Source organism: Rhinichthys klamathensis, unplaced genomic scaffold, assembly GCF_029890125.1.
Source record: "Rhinichthys klamathensis goyatoka isolate OS25496 unplaced genomic scaffold, OSU_Roscu_1.1 h1tg000569l_1, whole genome shotgun sequence".
Taxonomy (NCBI): domain Eukaryota; kingdom Metazoa; phylum Chordata; class Actinopteri; order Cypriniformes; family Leuciscidae; genus Rhinichthys; species Rhinichthys klamathensis.
The window spans coordinates 335,014-355,340 of record NW_026607035.1 but is presented as its reverse complement, the minus strand read 5'-3'; the positions used below and the strand labels follow the sequence as shown (position 1 = coordinate 355,340).

Here is a 20,327-nt window from a genome sequence, read left to right as displayed (position 1 = left end):
ACGTTTCAGACAAAAAGTGGACGGTTCGTATATTTTTGACCAACAAAAATAGTTTCTAAAAGAAACTAGAACATAAAGTTTGGCAAACACACACACACACACACTAAAAGCCGCTTTGAAACAACGTAGCCTAAAAGTGGAGCGTAGCCACTGAGATTTCCCATCCCCACTCTGCTCTCTCTTCGCATTACTCGCAAACTCAAGTGTAATATTTATATAATAAATAGCAGCACTATTTTTTGAATGCCATAAATTGTAATATTTAAGGGCTATAGCCTATCATTTAAATGATCTGTGCCTTTATATCTTAATTTATATTGAGCAGCAACTGACTCTCAACTAATTCACCAGCGTTTGTATGTTTGCAAATAATTAACACATACAAAAAGTCGATAATGTACAGCAAAAATATTGTAACCCCTCATAAAAGTAATGAATCTGAAATGTTACCCTCACCCACCCTCTACATGGGTGAACGTAATGACTAGTCTAGTCTTTCCACTCTGTTTTAGTGGACGGAGTAGAACCAGAGTAGTAGTACCAGAGTAGTAATACTGACAGTAGTACAGTAACGGTAGTACAGTTATAGTAACAGAACAGTACGTATTGCCAAAGACTACAGAAATATCATTGAAAGAAATATCATTGCTAACAGCGTGTCAGCGTGCCAAGAGCTAACAAAATAACAGAACCAATCAGAGGCGCGAATGCACAGCACGTGATCGAACATTGGGCTTCCACTAGAGTGGCTTGAGTCGCGTCTGTTAGAGCATTCTTTCTTTGTCGTTGCTGTACTTGTAGCTGCTTGCCGTTTGCTTCAATAACAACACCCGCCGCTGTAACAGCGTGGTTTACCTCTAAGGTCAGCCTGGATTGTCTTGAAATTTCTTCTGACAACGTAACTATTAAGGTAATAAACGCCGATATGTTCTGTAGGTATCGTCTGTTTTTCGAGAATGTGACGTTTTCAGGGGATTTTTTAATGAGAAATAGATACGCCGCTAGATAACGGGTCTCGTCTAGTCTAGAGGTATCGTTCTATTCCAACGCAGAATGTCTTGAAAACTGTATTTAAAGTCTTTTGTCATATAGTGTTGTGTTTATAAGGGGGTTTGTCTAGAGGTATATCAAAATGTGTGTGTTTAAGTAATGGAAGTCCTTTAAGCTTTGTTAGTGTTGGGTTAACTTCTGCTCACTTTAAAATGGTAACGTTAATGATGCTCTTTGTCACCATATAAAGTTACCTTTTATACATTAAACTGGTATGAAATGCATCTGAAATATGTTGATAACATTTTGTTGATTATGTAAATGTCAATTCTACACATTAAGTTTTGGTTTGATTTGGTCCATTTGTCTTCTGGGTTTCAGCTAACGTTACATTTATAACGTTCACGTGCAGCTATACGACAGACATATCAACAGATATTCACAAAATGTTTTAGTCAATTTTGGGCAATTTGAACAAATTACCTAAAGTAAATAATCCCACAAGGCTGTGTCCCATAACATAGTATGCTGTAACATTTGTGGGCATTATTGACACGTGCAGCACTTTTAAGCTGACTAGTAGGCAGCACATTTGGGTTTTGAGACACAACCACAGTGTCTTGTTCTTAGTTTATGCAGTTTAAACACTTTCATAATCAGATGAAGTTCAACATGAAGTTCCCACTTGACACAGCTTTGAACTGTTCCGTTTCATCTGTCTGTGGTATAAACAAAGAAATATTTGATCTAAAGGAAACAATGTTAAAAAAGAAGCTTCTTTTTAGCTTGTTTGGACCTGTTGCAAAAAATGATACATTTGTTTATATAGGCTTACCAAAGTAAGGGAAAATACCAGACAACTGTAAATCCTTGGGAAAAGTCATGGGAAGTAATCAAATCCTAAAAGTCAAAGAAATGTCTATAGTAAATGTAATTATTATTTTCTAGTAGGGCTGTCAAAAGATTAATGGCATCCAAAATAAAAGTTTGTGTTTACAGAATATGTGTGTGTGTACTGTGTTTAATTATTTTGTATATAAATGCACACATGTATATATTTCAGAAAAATATGTTATTTATATATAAAATGTTTATATTTATATAAAATATACATTATATATAGGCTACATTCAGTCTATATACAGTATATACATGGAAATATTTCTTAAATACACATGCATGTGTGGGTATTTATGTATTAAAAATAATTATACACAGTACACACACATTATGTAAACACAAACTTTTATTTTGGATGCGATTAATCGTGATTAGTTGTTTGACAGCCCTAGTTTCTAGTTATGCCATGTTAATCCTCTAAAATATTAAATTGGAAAAAATATTACTGTAATGTAGACTAAAACTTGCTTGTAAGTCATTGTGAGCTTATAATTTTTTTTTGTCTGTATTTTCAATGAAACAAAAAGGATTTTCTTTATCCAATATTCGCAGAGGACTGGAAAGGTCATTGGATAAAAAGAGTGGTATATATCTATACATATATATATACATTTTATTTTTGTATTGTTTTGGAATTGTTTACAGTATGATATGATTATGAAATAGTTTTATGCAATAGCAGACAGTGGGTTGGCTGTGATGGACAGACAGAGTCATGATTATCTCCAGATTGTAACCAAATTTATCCACTCAACAGGCTGTGACATTCTGGAAGGAGGCTTTATGTAAGGCTTGAGCAAAGGTAATTTAGTTGTGTGTAAACACTGAACACTAGAGTCCTTTGGCTTCACAGGAATCCAAGTGGCCCCCATGAAAGAGACTGTTGTAAAACTGTCCATAATAAATTACAGAAGCACAGCGACTTCCAACGTCCGCTGTGTTCTGAATGTTTGCTTATCTGTCTTGTTAATATGATTGCGTCTCTGTGTGTGTGTTTCTTTTACCTTATCTTGATATTGCATTATGTTTATATGGGTCAAAAAAATTCTCTTCATTCTTGCTCATCTGTTGGCCTGTTCCTGAGACCTGAATGTGAGGAGCAAATTTTACGATTAAGGGACCTGGGTAGTAGCGATTGTCCACAGCATGTTTTATGCATCAATCTCAAAAGGCACTAAAGTGAGATTAAATGTATTGAATAACTGTTTTTGTTCTGTTTGCTTTGCAGAGGCATCATGGAGGAAGAGGAGCACTTTGTGAACATAGACCTGAACGATGACAACATCTGCAGCATCTGTAAACTAGAAACGGACACAGGAACGCTTTCCTTCTGCCATGTGTGCTTTGAACTGAGCATTGAGGGTAAGAATAGTTTTTGATAAAAGCATTTTAATGTCCTCAACTTGCCAGTTCTGGGTCAGATTATGCTAATTATAAATGAGTAAAAACTTCTTTCTTCATCCGCCCATGCATATCCCCCTCATTCATGTATTAGCGAGCCTTTTGTTCCGCTGCTTCGTGTGCTGCTCAAAAAAGTGAACTGGAGTGTTTGAAGTGCCACTTTGGCATCTAATTAACGTTCAGCTTATTAAGGGTTGACTAGTGTTTCCTGAGGGGCCTCATTGGAGTGGCACCTTTGTTCACTGCAGCTGTAATTTTTTGCTCTGAACCTTCCCCAAAAGAGCACTTAGTGTTTCAAATAGTATTACATCGTCATGGCAGGATGTAGGCATCTTGGGTATAAATAATTTTCTCTGGAATTGCATGCCTTTGTTTGGAATTTTCTGCCGGTAGTTTCTGTAATGTGATTCTCAGGTTTCAGTTATGAAGTTATGAAGGAATTGCTAAACAGGAAGTTTTTACTTGTAGATGTGGATTCTGAGGTTTGGGAGCATGATTAGACATTAAGGTAAAGTGTCTTTTTTTTTTGTTGATGCTCAATATATCGAGACCATATCTGGTTTTGTCTGTATAGGTCAGGATTGGATGTTTATTTGTGCAATATAATTGTTTTATACTCACTTAAAGTAAATAATAATGATAAAGAATTGTTAAATATAATCTTTAGAAAACTCAAAATGAATGTCAATTTTCCATACTCTGTGTAATAATGTTGTGATGAATTAAATTTTTGCTGTTAAAACAAATTTTTTTTTTCATTGCTAATTTTGCTGCTTTGTGGCTTTTTTTTATGTGGTGTCAGTTAGAGCTGCACAATTCTGGAGAAATTGAGAAAAAACATTTTTACAAACGGATCACGATTCTGAACAGACAACTAAACAAAATAACATGTAATTGACTAGAGGTTCTGACAAAATGTTATTTGCTGCAGTCTTTCAAATGTTTAATTAATCTAAACAAATTATTTTAATAAATGGTTTGAATGAATGATTCAATGATTCACATATAAACACTTTACTTGTTTCATTACTGGATGAATTAGCGAGTGAATTTTGAGCAAATCTCTTGAATGAATGATTCAATGATTCAATGACAAATTACATTTTTAACAGTCACTTGTCGCCACCTGGTTGCATGAAGATGTAATGATGCAAACGTTATTTGAAGTGCCAAGTTACTTTCAAAAGATGATTTTTGATCTCTACCGTAGAGTGTTTATATCCAAACTAAACTTTTATCCCAGTACTGCTGTGATGATATTGCGATTACCAATTAATCGTGCAGCTCTAGCGTCAGTTTCAGTTACTTACATGATTATCAGGTTTCACAGTTGGGACTTGGGACTAGGGACTAAATCTCTAAACAGGAATTTTTTCAGTTTTAGGAAAGGATTCCCAGGTTTGTGCCTAAGAGGACATGGGATGGGAAGAAAAATTGTTTCAGTATTGCATTTGCTCCCAAAAAAGTATTACATTCCACCGAGAAATTTTGTATTTGCTCACAAAACCACTGAAATATAGTTTTTCCTCCCATCTCATATTATTTCCATCTACAGTTTTGTGAGAGAACTCAACAGTTTTGCAAGTGAATAGACGGAATGCTTTCAAACGTTCTCGTTCATGTTTGTTTTTGCGCTCTCTTAGCGTCAAAGGTTTCTATTTATAGCGTGTTTTTACAAGCATTTGTAGCCAATCACAATCTGTTGAGCGCATGAACCCAGTGGCCTATCAGATGTACTAGTCAGAAAGTTAGTCAGCATCTACTTAACACTGCTAAAAATTCATGAGGTTTTGTTTTGTTCAACGCGAGCCAAATGCTCATGAAACCTTTGATTTTAACCAACACGGTGTAAAGATTCATTGTACAATTAAGACAGCTTTTTATTATTATAAATATAATGGGATTTTTCACGAGTGCAGAATTCAGTGAGCTTGCGCTTTAGAGATTGACAACCTTTCGTGCTCTTCTATTTATATGTGCGATTGAATAAAAAAAACTGCGACGACTGCTGACCAACAGACGAGACAAAATGGGACACATTTTTAAAAAGTTCTTAATTCAACAGTTTTTGCTCTGGTACTGAAATGGATATTGAGAACTGCGGAATTTTACTGGTATTGAACATTCTGGAACCGTGAAAACCCTAGTTAAAATATGATGATTATTGGTTAATCAACTATTACATTAAAATGATAGTTGCATAGGTATCGGCCAGAATTTTCTCCAGTGTTTCTCTAGTTTTGTTTTTATTGTGGCTTTATTTTCTAGCATTGATTCAATGTGTCACGTCCTGCCAGTAAAGGCCTGTACGTTCATTCTGTGGTTGTGTTGGGTCAATGGCCAATCTAGGTCAGGTTGTCAAAGTATGACTAGTGGATTCTATTACATACCTGGGAACTATGCATAATGACCGTTGCATTTGTAATGTCAGATGTTTGTCTGCTGGAAGCCTTGTTGTATTGTGTAACAGTGTGGTGTACTAACAATGTCTCCTGAGAATCTCACTTGAAAAATAAACATCATCATCAGTCTTTTTTTTGTACCTCCCTTCCTGTATTTATTCTGTTTATTTTTGTATTCTTCTACCTTGAAATTTCATTTTCAATCCAGACCATCTAAAAAATTAGGGATCATTCAGACAGGCTGTCACTTTTGCAAATGCTTTTCTGTGATTTATCTGCTTATCTGTGACATGCATAATCCCAGTTTATGAGGCGTCAGGATTTGAGCTGGAGAAGAAATCATCTGTGACTCCGTTGAAGGGCTGGGTCCACTCACAGCACTGAGCTCACGAATTAGACACACTGAATATTCATGCCTGCGATAGAAGGTTACCGCTCTTGAATATTTAATAAAAGAGTGCATGAGTGATCTGGCCAGGCAGCCCACAATCACCCAGCCATGATGGTGAACTGCAGGCAGTGGTGTGTGTCATGAGTGATTCACCACAGAATGGCAGAGTGTTGCACAACAGCACTTGTGGACCCATGAGAGGGTACTGACAGGCCTGACAGTACTCGCTCACAGCCAGGTTATTCCTATTCTGATTGGCTGTTTGCCACTGAGTTGCATTCTCTTCCCACTAACAATACGTTCCAACATTCCCATCGTGGGTAAACAAGCACAAGCTGACTGTGCATGTTTAGACCTGAATGCTCATTTGCCCACACCTGCTCTGCTCGCACACCTGCATACCCTCAATAAAACATTCTGGCTTCCGAAGTAACCAAACTTGTTTGTTCTTCATCCCCGCATTTTTTTCCAAATATGGGGTAATTGTTTTTGGTTGAAATGTTTTGTTTGTAGCAGAAGAGGTACTTTCAGTGGCTAATTTTAACATATGGCGCACATGTTGTGCAGTTCTCCTTTTCTGTTTCCTCAGAGCTGGTTCTCCAAGCACAGAGAGAAAGAAATTACGACACAAACAGTTATATTATAACGGTTATATCTGTGCTAGGGATGCACCGATTTGAACATTTTTGCCAGTACCGATAATTCTTTATATTTGAAAGCTGATAACCGATATATTGGCCGCTAAATCTAAATCCAAATTTTATGTAATTTTTAACCCTTTCACGCGTACGATCACACCGGTGTGATCAGTCTTGGCTGGTCCCTGGAGCGTATGATCACACCGGTGTGATTAGAACGGTCAGTGCATCACGTGATCAACTGCTAAATTCAAACGTGCTTTCGCGCGTTGGCTGGCGCTGAGCCAGAGACGGACGCACTCAGTGCTGTCATATATCACAACTATTGAGTGTTTTCAACCACATAATGTTTATTTTAGGTTTCAGACATTTAAATACAAATAAGTACTAGCAAAACAATGATTTTGAGTTTGTAAAATACACACTGATGTCTATGGAAGCGGCAATATTAATCCTTTCTATTATAATAAGACGACACATTTTATTCATATCAGATACACATTGTGAAAGTAGCTTTACATTCGACCCTATTCTTCTCCCAGTTCACCGGCCACTTACTTTCATGTATTTCGTGAGAAGTGGAGGAATTGACGTGTTGTAATCCAACAGATCCGATTCTCTGAACTGTAAAACAAACTAAAATGGCGCCGCCCATTGTGCATACAGCTCCACTAACGCGATCGTTATAAAGATGTTTAAACAACAAAAACCATCCACTTGCACATATTTGACAATCGGAATATCAGTGTTTCATGCTATAGCTAATACATCTGTGAATATTTTTAATAAAAAAGGAAAAATGACATAAAAGCAGATCATCACTCATTCAGCGCTGTGTTGTGGTTGTGCTGTCACGTGACAAGCAATGACGCGTCACCATGGAAACATTAAAGTGACAAATTCTAAATAACTGTCGCCTTGAAAAACTCACGCTGGGGGGTCAGTTAGAATATTTTTAAACATAAGAGCCTGATTAGAAAAACAAAGTCTGACCATTAAAAGCCATGTCCTAAGCACTTCTACATATATATTAGTAGACTGCTTTGTTAGCGGTCTAATTAACTCAAAAGAAACGGATCCTTTATGAGATGAATCAGATATTTATAAAACATAAACATAATATTACAGCTTATATCTGCACAAAATGACACGAATGCACAAGTGAACTTGAACTAAGTTACATGCTAGTCAAAAGGTGTAACTCCTGTTGTGGATGCACTGTTCCCGTAACAACGCACTGAAACACGGCAACTAAACCCAAAGAATTCACAGCGTTTTATTACTATAGTGTTTTCATTATAATGTTCTGTAGGCTATTTGACAGTCCCAATCATAGTCATTAATGTCGTGCATTGCTGTTTGAGCTGCATTCGCTGAAGCTAAAGATGATTGCCGGTGTTGTACCAAATTTTAACTCACTCAAAGTTATTTCCCCCTCGTTGATGCCGTTACCTGGTTGCCTAATCCTAACCCCATTCCCACACCTGATCCTAAACCTACCAATACTGGGGACTCAGGGGGGGTAATAATCTAGCGGGGGTTAGAATTCGGCACAACACCAAATTTAACACAAGCAAACTTAACTGTGCTTGTCATGAAGGTGTAACTCTGTTGTTGATGAATAGAATGTTCAAAAGAACAGCATTTAATTTAAATATTTTGATCAATTTAATGCTTTCTTGCTGAATTAAAGTATTAATTTCTGTATTCTGTCATTTTAGCTTATATGTTTCAGAGACGGAGAATTGGCTCTGACAGATGCAAGCCTGGCAATAGAAATATTATAGAATACGATTTCTAACATTGCTTCCTTATGCAAAGCTCGTTGCCATGATGCTAGTGTGTTCTGGGTGGTTGCTAGGGGTCAAAGGAGCCTAAGATCCCAACCAAAGTCCCTTTAAGGCAAGTCATTTCACTCAGCGTCGGCGGCCATCTTTGAAACGCCTCTCTGGAGCTATTTCAGTCATGCATGTACAGCTCATATCTCTTTGAATGGGGAAACATAAAATTCTCCAAAGCTATTCACCAAGCTTATGAATAAATTCCGTATTTGAAATCGCCAGTGATATCTGACAACAACTGTCTCATAAATTTTGTTTCCAAATGCTCAAATCATGACAAAAAAACATAATTTTTTTTAGGCTTGACCAGCCAATGCGCAGAACACTGACTGTTTCTATAGCAAGCTTCTAACGGCAGCTGTGATGCAATTACTTTATCAATTGGCGCGGTTAGCTCTTTTATTTAGAAGGCGAGACTTATTCCACCATACCGCGCATTGCACTTTCTCCCATTCATAGTCATATGAGTGCACAGTCTTTCTATACTTAAGTCTTTGTCCCAACTCTCTTGATATTCTTGTCCTTAGATCAGGCTCTGGTCCCACCGTTAATGAGAGTCTATGGGATTTTTCCCCCCCTCACCAAGTCTATTGTCGGATTGTGTAGACAAGTAACACACCTCTCCTCACCAAACTGCAAGATTTAAGGTATCATGTTCGTCTTTGTTTTTTCAAGGCCATTCTATTTAATGGTTTTATTCTCATCACACTGTAGTGTCAGACTCTGCCCGCTCTTCTTTTCCACTGGCCCTGAAAGACCTTGAAGGCTGGCTGGTTTCTTGCTCTGCCCACTCACTCAGGACTAACAGTTTCCCCGCAGCAGACACAGGCCGTCTCTCTCATCCTCTTACGTAAGAGCAGTGGAATGTGAGCTTGCGTACATCAGCCCGGTGAATGGCTGGATAACTGAATATTCCAGACACTTGGATCACAGCACAGATACAATGCTGAAACTCAATGTGTCGTTTGTTTGCTTGTACTTGTGTGCTCGAGATGTTTCTAGTTTTTCCTATGCTCGCATATGTATATTGACTATCCGAACTGATGGATGTAAGTGATAGTACTCTAATTTGACCTCTTGACACTAAAGTTACATGCAGTCTGCATGGTGGATGAGAGCTGATTTGCTGACTGCGCTTTTCTTGCTCGGCAAGCTTTCCATTTAAGTAATGCTTCTCCATGCTCCATAGTAATCGGAGGCTTTCAGCAATATTTCTGCCCTTTGAAATGGAGGCATTAGGGAAAACACATCCTCATAGGTAATGTAGGATGACAGTATTACCTTCATAAATTGCCTCACAGCAGGTTTATTCCAGGATATGCACATGGGAAATGTTTTACACTGTTCTTGTTTTCAGCATTTGGATGCTGCGTGGTCTACTTTCCTAAAATAATGCATCAATGTTCAGTTCACTATTATACTCAACCTTTGTGCTCTTTATCTTTTATGTAAGCAAACGCTGTACATTGTAATGCCTTTTTTTGTTTTAATGTTTATTGCATGAACAGACCTTTATGTAGGGCTTATGAAATCAGTTTTATTTTTTCCCAAATTCCTTTTTCAGTTTTATATTTTATGGATTCAGTTTTACATTTTAGTAATAAAAATGGACGTCTTATGAATTTCATTCATGAAACATATTTAATACACATTTATTATCAAAACAATGGTAATTAAATCTAGGCATAAACCATCCTTTAAAATGTAGGGAGGGGGGAGGGGGGGGGGGGGGAGCAAAGTGTTGCACAAAAAAGGTTTACTGTTTGTTTTTATTATTATTACATTAGTACATTCTACTGTACAATAGTGATATATTTTTTTCACAATTTCTTCAAGTTAAACCAAACATTTATTTTGATGGTTTGTCATAAAGACCTTTGAGTTTCTATGTCTTTATGATATGACAATAGTTTTACAAATGAAATGGTGAAATGTTGGTGAAGTGACTCAGAGCAGCTCTGGAGATAAAGTTCATGTGTTCATGTCCTCATATAGTGAGTCACCAGACGCTGTTAACACCACCAGCGTTAGTAGACTTTTTGCGCTTTAATATTTACAGTAATGTCATTTGATTAATTGTACTGTCCTACTTTTAATTTATTCATCCAAAAGTTGCCTAATTCCGTGACATTATACTGTAGATTCCATTTATTATTGGTTTCTGCATTTTCAGCATCCTTGCCTTTATGGTTCTACTCGTGCCTTGAAGAGCTTTTTAATCCTTACTCTGGTCTGTAGTGATTGATTGCTTCTGTAGGAGCAGTATATATGATTTATGAACAGCTATATTTATTCTGTTGTGGGTGACGTGACTCCTCCATGTCAATCACTGCAGCTGTTGACTGCGCTCCAGTTTTGACCATGAGGTGCTGTTTTGGGCATGGCGGTTTCACTATTACCCCACGTGCCCATTCCCTGCATATAATCAACACACACACACACACACACACACACACACACACACACACACACACACACACACACACACACACACACACACACACACACTGAAGTGTGTCAAGGATCCAGTGTCCTTTCTTTATAAAGCAGAAGCAGCCCACATGATTGTGAATTAACCCACATGAGACAGAAAGAACAGGCTGATTCAGTGGCTGAATCATTTCATTTGAAGAATTGAAACATTTCTCAATATATGAACGACAGATTGAGAACACATTTGTAATTTTTTGCAGCGCACAATCATTATTTTTGAAAATACTGAACAAGAACAGTTATAACTGTACATTGGATTGGGGAGTACATGGTGTATTTGAAGGTTGTTTATGATTTAATTGAATGCTCTGTTTATCTAAAGTGAGAAATAACTGAGTGAAATGGTGATTTAATGGAACAATGAAAAGTCAAATGACAGGTTGCGCTTGATAAGATTACCGTTTCCATGACAGCGACCCCCACCTTCACCCTTGGTAAATCGGCTAATCTCGTTGGTGCTGTTTCTAAGTAGTAACACGGATTACAATGCCTCCTTTCTTTTCTCTTGTCTCAATCTCCGTTCCTGTCGTTCTTAGCGAGACCCTCTTGCTTGTTGTAGTTGTTGTTGTTGTTGTTGAGGCCAGAGTATTGCACAAGCACCATTGAGTATTTCATCACTAAAGGGTTTGATTCAGAACACTTCTTCTGTCTGCTTTCAGACACCAGCTAGATATGGAAATCAGTTATTTGCAAGTTGACACAGATTTTGTGTTTCGACTACATGCCTTTTTTAGAGGTTCTTGCTGAGGCGAGCAACACTTTCGCTTTTCCCAGCAAGTGTTTATGAATGTATAGCTGTATACTACTGTAGTATATGTGTGTGTATGTATGTGTGCATCACAAACAATAATAATAAATATTCTAATAGTAATATTCTAAAATTATCATTCTTGTCTATAAACAACAACAACAAATGCATATTTGAATATAAAAAAATAACTTAAATGTAACTCCATGACATTTAAGTTATTTTTTTATATTCAAATATGCATTTGTTGTTGTTGTTTATAGAAAAGAATGATAATATTAGAATATTACTATTAGAATATTTATTATTATTGTTTGTGATGCACACATACATACACACACATATACTACAGTAGTCAACATTTGAAGTGGATCAAAACCTTTCATCAAAGTTATACATGAATTTTGAACAATACCCGTTCTTGTCAAAGGACAACTTTGATTAACTTTTTTTGATCCACTTCAAATGTTGACTACTGTGTATACACACACACATGCCGGTATATATAATCCTTTTTGTTGAGCCTTGAATCAGTCAGTGATGGTGATAGAGGAAATTAAATATGAAAGTTGCATTTAAAATCTTATGCATCACATACTTTTTCAGGGTCTTGTTTGCTAGGCTCATGACTCATGACAGTAATGATTTTGGGGTTGTACTGGCTTATGGTGAAAGTGTAGTTAAAACGCTCAGAACTCCTTGTGCTCATGTTTTCTGTCAGCCAGTCGTGTGTGTGTGTGTGTTCTAACCTTCAGTACCTCTATTTATAATCGCACTCTACAGTGTTCTTTCCTGTTATTCAGACTTCGCTGTGAAGTGCAGGAAATTGGTTTATTGTAAGACGGTGAATGAATTTGGCTTTTGCCTCCTCTCAGCTGTGAGCTGCTCTGCTTAAGAAAAGCACAGCGAGTCAAGCTAAAGCAAGAAACCCAAAGTCTTGAGTTTAGTGGTACATTGTGCGTTGACATTACTGGAACCGTGTATGTGGTGAGGGCTCCTCAGCTCACAGTTATCTTGAAGCAAATGAAACCACCGGTTATGACTAATCTACTGTTTAATGCTGCTTCATATCGGTTTATTCTTAAAGGGATAGTTCAGCCAAAAATGAAAATTCGGTCATCATTTTCTCACCCTCATTTAGTTCCAAACTTGTATGACTTTCTTGGGAACACAAAAGATGATATTTTAAAGAATGTTTCTACTGTTTTTGTCCACACAGTAAAAGTCAGTGGACTCCCTACACTTGACCTTTTTTCTAAAAAAGAAATCGAAATCGTCCCGGATTAGATGAAGTCAGTGAGGTGAATTATAGAACCAGATCCATGTAAACTAGATCAAATGATTCATTGAAAGATCTGACGCATCAGAATCATTTTGTTCATGAATAAGATGTCGCTGCTGCTCTTATGAAGTAAAGATAGGGCAGATTATTAGGTTTTCAGTGGAAAAAGTTACAGTTTTCATTGATTTTGACTCTTGTATCCTTTTGTTATGACAGCAAAATTTTAAGACACCATTGGCATTCACAAATCTTGATTCCAAAATGAAAACTTGAATCGAAAACCACACCAAAAAAATACTAACCTATAACTAATATGTTCAAACATTACTAAAAGACCAGTAAACAGTCAGTTATAAAATAAGAACAAAGCACAAATAAATACTAGAACAATTCTACAAATGAGATAAATAGTGCTTTAAGTTTTTTGGGGCCTGGCCATTGGGCTTTCGTCGTGTTCCACAAAAGAAAGAAAGTTATATGGAAAACATAAGAGAGTAGCCTAAATAATGGCAGAATTTTCAGCTTTTCTTTTTAAAAGCAAATGAGTGTGTGTCTGTCTTTGTGCATCCCACAACAGTCTCTGCTGACATGATTACAACTCAAAACATGTTTGAACAAAACTAAGCTCTGACACAAATGGCACATCCTAACGCAAAACCGACACATAAAGGCGCCCAGCAGCACTCGTTCTGTGCCTCTGTGTTTTACTTGTTCTTGGCCTACTTTAAGTGTTTTTACTCTGCTTATCAAGGACCCAAAACAGGAAGTGATGTTTTCAGGTGCTGATTTGCTCAAAGATGTATAGATGCTTCTGTTTCAAGCTTGAGTTTTACAGTGTTTAAAGGGCGTTAAGATGTGTACCTCTTTTAATCTAGCAAAATGGGCACAGTTGTTGTCATGTGACTATATTTAGAGAGGCCCATCATATACACCTGATAAGCATTTTGATATACTATGTTTAGCCCATGACAAGCAGTGGATTGCAAATATCTAAGTGTGTCCTCCTTTGTGTTTTATACTAGGTATATCCAGCGCCACCCTGCTGCACTCCAAGTCATTACGTGGGCATAGGGACTGCTTCGAGAAGTACCATCTCATCGCCAACCAGAAGCTCTCCCGTGCCAAGGCCTCTCACAGCGCATACGAGGGCGTGAAACGGGCTCTGAGCCAGCGGATCAACCGCATTATACAGTACACCCAGAACAGAGACTCCTTAACCGCAGAGACACCTGGGCGCTGGGGGGCCAAACAGATTCTGTGTCACTCCCAGCAGGGCGGTAGGAAGCTCGTGCCCCAGTCGGATGCTCAAGTTCCCCGCTATGCACCGCGATGGGCGGATGAGGCGTCAATGGCAGTTTCGGAGTATGGGAAATCCATGCTGAACTGCCACTCTGCAGAGGAGCTCGGCCTCGACCTGCTGCAGGGACCACGCCAAGGATTATGGGCTGGAGAACAGCAGAACCGAGAGCAGAGGAGACACAAAGGACACAGCCGAGAAGAACGTGAGTATTTATGATATATACGCTATCGTTCAAAGATAACAGTAGAGATGTTGCAGAACATTTCTATTTCAAATAAATGCTGTTTTTTTTTTTTACTTTCTATTCATCAAAGAATCCTTAAAAAAAATGATCACGGTTGCGACAAAAATATTAAGAAGCACAATTGTTTTTAACATTATATGAAAATGCCTCTTGTGCACCATACCATATTAGAATGATTCCTGAAGGATCATGTGACACTGAAGACTGGAGTAATAATGCTGAAAATATAGCTTTTCTATCATAGGAATAAATTACATTTGCAAATATATTCAAATAAAAAAGTTACTTTAAACTGTAATAACATTTCACAATATTTTTACTGTATTTTTGATAAAATAATAGTGCATTTGCTATGCTTTTGTTGGCATTACAAAATCAAGCAACATAGTGAATGGTTTTGGGCTCGCTTAAATTCTCTCAGTAACGTCTTTGACAAAGTGAAGGAGAGAAATCGATATCCTCACCATTAGGCTTTTATCTGACGCTTTGTATCTCTGCATCTTTCCCGTCAGTACAGTCCACAAAACACCAATAAAGGGCAGAGGTCACAATCTAGACCTTGATTTCTCTCTCCGTTCTTCAATGTTTGTCTCCTTTTTATCTCACCCAAAGAAATGGCTTCAGTTAAAAACAGATATGTCATCAGGGTCACAGCACATGCTTTCAGGGTCACAGCACATGCTTTTCAGAGCCGCACATCTGATTAGAATGCTTCTCAAGGACTGTTATAAAGTCATCTGCCTTCAGCTGTGAAAGGAGATGTTTGTCAGTTAGCGAGAGAATGATTTTCATACCCACTTTATTGTTTGTGTTTCTGTTTCAGTGGTGATGATGAGTGTGGAGGAGCTTCACCAGCTGAACGAGCAGCTGCTGTTACAGATACAAAGTGAGTTTGATCTTAAAACCCAAAGCTCACCCAAATAAGGAAAATATGACAGTTTTAATTTTTGGGGTGAACTGCTCCATTTAACCTAAACGCATACTGTATGGAAGAGTGACTTGATATTAGTAATAAAAAAAATTAAAAAATTGTTTTATCCCTTTGCAAAATATGGTATGTCATGACAAAAAATGATGTGGTAGATAATTTATTCATCTTGTCAAGGCTCAACAGTATCGCTTTCCTCCCGCCCAGTTTGCACTGAACCTGCCAACAGTTTATCTAGCCCCAACACTTACTTACTTGCCTATTTATTTGTTTGTTTATTGACTTTAACAGGTCATTATTTACTTTCACATTTCATTAAAAAAAAAGTTTTTACATTTAATTAATTATTTAATTAATTATTTCTTTTTTTATTTACTTTATTTTATTTATATTTTCATTATATATACACTACCGTTCAAAAGTTTGGGGTCAGTGAGAATTTTATTTTTATTTTTTGGAGGAAAGAAATCAATACTTTTATTTATCAAGGACAGTAAAGACATTTATAATGTTACAAAAGATTCTATTTCAAACAAATGCTGTTCTTTTGAACTTCTTATTCATCAAAGAATCCAAAAAAAAAAAAAAAAAAAAACTGTACAACTGACAGACCAACAACTGTTTCAACATTGATGATAATAATAAATGTTTCTTGAGCATCAAATCCTCATATTATACTGATTTGTGAAGGACCATTTGACACTGAAGACACTGACACTGGTGATGCTGAAAATTCAGCTTTGATCACAGGAATAAATTACACTTTACTATATATTCACACAGAAAACAGCTGATTTACACTGGAATAATATTTAATACTATAACTGATTTTTGTTTTATTTTTAATCAAATAAGCGCAGCCATGGTTAGCAGAAGAGAATTCTTTTAAAAGTATTTAAAATCGTACCGACCCCAAACTTTTGAACGGTAGTGTATATATATATATATATATATATATAATATTTTTTATTTATTTCCTATAAATTAATAAAAAGATTAAATGTTACTTTTAACATTTTTCTTTACAAAGATAATTTGCAATAATAGAAGTAAATTCTGCAATTTTTATAATTATTCAAGGTACTCATTCATAAACACTTTTTCTGGAAAATGATGGCATACATTACTGATTGGTGTGTAATTTTCAACTCATTCTTACTGATGCCAACAAGACTATTACAAGTTCTGTAACTTTGATAAAACCTCCCTCTGTATCGGTCGGATTTAAAGTTGAAACATTTGTCTTTTTGTGACATTTGGTAGCAAAATGTCTGTTTAAAAACTAGTTTATGTAAACAGTTCAAGTCAATTCTGTATAGTTTTAAATTGTTTTATGCACGTTTTTCACATTGACAAGTTTGAGGTTGACATTTATCCATTTTTTGTATTGAATAAAATATGTAAAAAATAAATAATTAAAATTGTTTTTCTTTTTGCTTATTGCACTTTTGAGATATTTATCTAGTTAGTTACTATTGATTTTTTACAAACATAGCCTTCAAATTGGGAGAGTAAGGATTATTTTGATGTATGGCATATGAAAATGCTCAAAAGAATGACAGCACAGCATGTAAAAATACAAAGATATACTCTGGTGGAATTGTTCTATGGCAGGTCATAAAGGGTTAAAGTCCCCCTGCAGTCAATAATTGTATCCCTTAAAACTAATCTTTGATGATCAAAATGACATTTAAATGTTTCTCCTGTGAAAATAATTTCTTCATGCCTTAAAATAGCTTAAATGTAACTACACCCTTGCTTCATTTAGTATAGATGGATTCATGAATATGCATATTAGCCACGCCTCCATTCACTCACAGCAGCTCAGAATGCCTGATCCACTCAATCCAGTCAACTTTACTGTAGTAAACGCCTGGTGTAAAATGGCAAGGTTTAATTCAGCCATGCATGTTTGAACCTGAAACTGATTCAGAAGAAGAAGATTTTACAGGCTTGTCTACAAGTCGATGGATTAGAATGGTAATAATGCGTTTTATGTATCGCTCTCTACAGCGTCGGACATATAACGGTAATCGATATGATTAGCCTTTGGCTTGACTGTTATTAAACAGCTAATAATGTGTTGCTAATGTTACCACGTTCCCGTTCACATCTGAGAGTCAGACGGCTGCCTTCTAAAAATCAGCATCCTTTGAACATCATAGAAAGTCACTGGAGAAAAGCCATGTTGACGGGATTGGTCACATGTTTGTGACGGTAGGAAACGGGGGTGGTTTCCAACTGTGTTTTTGAGACTGTCTCAGCAATGGTGTTGACTGGTGAATTTGCTTAAAGACAAAAACTTAAAGAAAAAAATCATTCAAAACAATAAAAATTGTAAGAGACAGTTCTGCACTCTGGCCAGCTGGCTATCCTTATTATTGAGCCCTGCTTATGTATATTTCAAGTTGTTTATGTAGGTTACCATTATTCTTGAACTAATACACACTCTTTGTTTGTCCCTCAGATGTGTTTGAGGAGCTCTCTGTAGCTGTGCAGGAGAAGGACTCTCTTTCATCAGAGCTTCATGTACGGCACATAGCCATTGAGCAGCTCTTCAAAAACTGTGCCAAGCTGCCGTGGCTCCAGATCGGGCGAGCCGGGGTCAAAGCTAGCAACAACCCAGTGGAATGAGACCTTTTTTGGGACAACTGAGTCCCCCAAAGACCAAAAAGAAACCGCAGCTCCAAGCAGACTCTTGCGGAAGCTCAAAGCTAAAAAAAACGCACGGAAACGCACACACTGTGCTAATGAGTTTAATGTCACCTCGCTGAATCTTCAGCTGGACTTTAAAAAGCGAAAGGGTTTTGCAGGCCTGTTCAAAGTGTTTCTATGCAGAATGAGGTGTTTTTAAAACCTTACAAAGACTCTTTTTTTTCTTTTCCATTCATTTTCATATGTTGCTTTTTCCTCCTCATATCACTGTTTACTCTCTACACTTGATCATGGGTGGTTAATAGACTTGGATCAGTCTGACAATGTTCCTCCTGCACATTCGGGCTTGCTGATTGGTTGTGGTGTTGCTGTGGTAACTGTTGCTTAGTTAACAGTTTTTCCCTCCCTATGCTCATTGCAGTGGAACTTGTTAATGACTATGGTTGTTCTGTTACTCTTTATTTCTCCTGTTGTGCTAAGATACGACATAAACGCTTTAGAGGAAGTTTACATTTCTTTTATTGCACTCTTAAAGCTGTGTTCTTCAAATTGACATTTCATAGGTGCATCACAACATTTCATGGGTTATTATGATTAAGAAAATAGCAGTTTGGACATGAACGTTTCAGCTGGAATGGTTAGTTCACACATGTTAAGCACAGACCTAACTTTGATTTAGGCTTAATTTAGTGCTGGGATTAATATTGGAACGATACGAATGCTTAACCAAAGCCTTTGTAACCTCAAGGTAACTATTTCAGTATTTATTTTATGACAATTATTTGCTTGCTACAAATATTTAAAACCAAATTTGACTTTTTTGAATGGTTTTCCTTTCCGTAGTGTTGTTTTCTTGTGGTATTAATAGTATAGTTTCTTACATTTAGAGAGTGTGCATAAAGTGAAAGTACAGTCAGGGGAAAGCTGCCTTGATTTTATTCAGACTGTGTCACCATCTGGTGGCCATTCAGAGAATCCTGTCCACTTGCCGCCCTGAAGTGTGTGCATGGTTCTGTGTCTATTATTATTGTTCTATGAAGTCTATTATCTCTAGAATCTTTTAAAAAAATGTAAATCTCAACATTGTTTTAAGGAATCAGCTAGGTATTTTGAATTATCCGTTCTCTTTATAAGAGATACACATTCGACTGACCCCTCTGGGGTTTCTAAGAATATTTTAGTTTCTATGAGTGAGTTATCTATCATTCTGGTTATGCTCTGAAAGGTAAAGTCAGAAAACTATAGCTGTGAGTTATTATGGATGAGTTGTGGAAAAGAAGCAATATGTGTCTGAAGTGTCAGGTTTGGTTTCTTTGTGCAGTTTAAAAGCTTTCTTGAGCTTTCTTATGATTCACTCTGTGATTTGTCACAGGAGGTTGGAGTAAATGAAATGAAATGAAATGAAGCACACTGTCCAAATCGTTGTGTGCTGTGGAGATACTGAATGAACTACGTGAGCTGGATGAGATTCATGTTTGTCTTGAGTGTGTTGCATATGTAGGCCATATGTTAAACTTATGTTGGCGTTAATGATGTCTTGTTCTTTTTCTCTTAATTCATTATTGTGCTATTATTTTGCTTTTTGTTTTTCCAGTGGTCTGTGTTATGTGACATTTAAAGTGGTTTATGCAATACTGTTTTGTTAGCGGATCTTCCCATCAGTGTGGACGATTTCTGGATGCTTTTGTTTGGAGTGATGTGTACATTTTCTTTAAGGGAATGAATTAATAAAAATATTTTTCCTAAACCTGTGTGATTATTTGCCTTTAATTCACTGGGTTCACCAGCAGCTGATATGGTTGTTTCTAAAATGTGCCCTGGACTATCCGATACCTGGTCTTAAAGCTCTTTAAGTAAAGTGAATGGTGAAGTAAATTCATTATGCTTGCATTTTAAATGGTTTGCTGAAAAAAGTATTCTTGAAATATTGTGCTGAACACAACCAGATGGTTATTGCTTGAATGACAAAATATGTATACATTGATAAACATCTTTCAGTTTGAACTGACATTATATTTACATGCATACATAGTTTGAACATCAAACAATGCCTACAATGTGTTTCTAGGCAATTTCTGGCCAGGTTTAATTCATTCTCTACTTTTGCATACCCC

General features: G+C 36.7%; 1 protein-coding gene across 2 annotated transcripts; it reads left to right on the top strand.

Moving 5' to 3' along the window:
- Positions 1-753: 753 nt before the first annotated feature.
- On the top strand, positions 754-18,836 carry cunh21orf91 (chromosome unknown C21orf91 homolog). Of its 2 annotated transcripts, XM_056239622.1 has the most exons (6): positions 771-910; positions 2,648-2,692; positions 3,119-3,252; positions 14,109-14,588; positions 15,454-15,516; positions 18,026-18,836. In XM_056239622.1, the coding sequence occupies exons 3-6, from the start codon at positions 3,126-3,128 to the stop codon at positions 18,190-18,192; spliced, it is 837 nt and encodes a 278-aa protein (XP_056095597.1). In that variant the 5' UTR covers positions 771-910; positions 2,648-2,692; positions 3,119-3,125; the 3' UTR covers positions 18,193-18,836. The 2 variants fall into 2 exon arrangements, with proteins under 2 accessions (XP_056095596.1, XP_056095597.1); XM_056239621.1 differs by lacking the exon at positions 2,648-2,692 and having other exon boundaries at positions 754-910; positions 18,026-18,835.
- Positions 18,837-20,327: the final 1,491 nt, after the last annotated feature.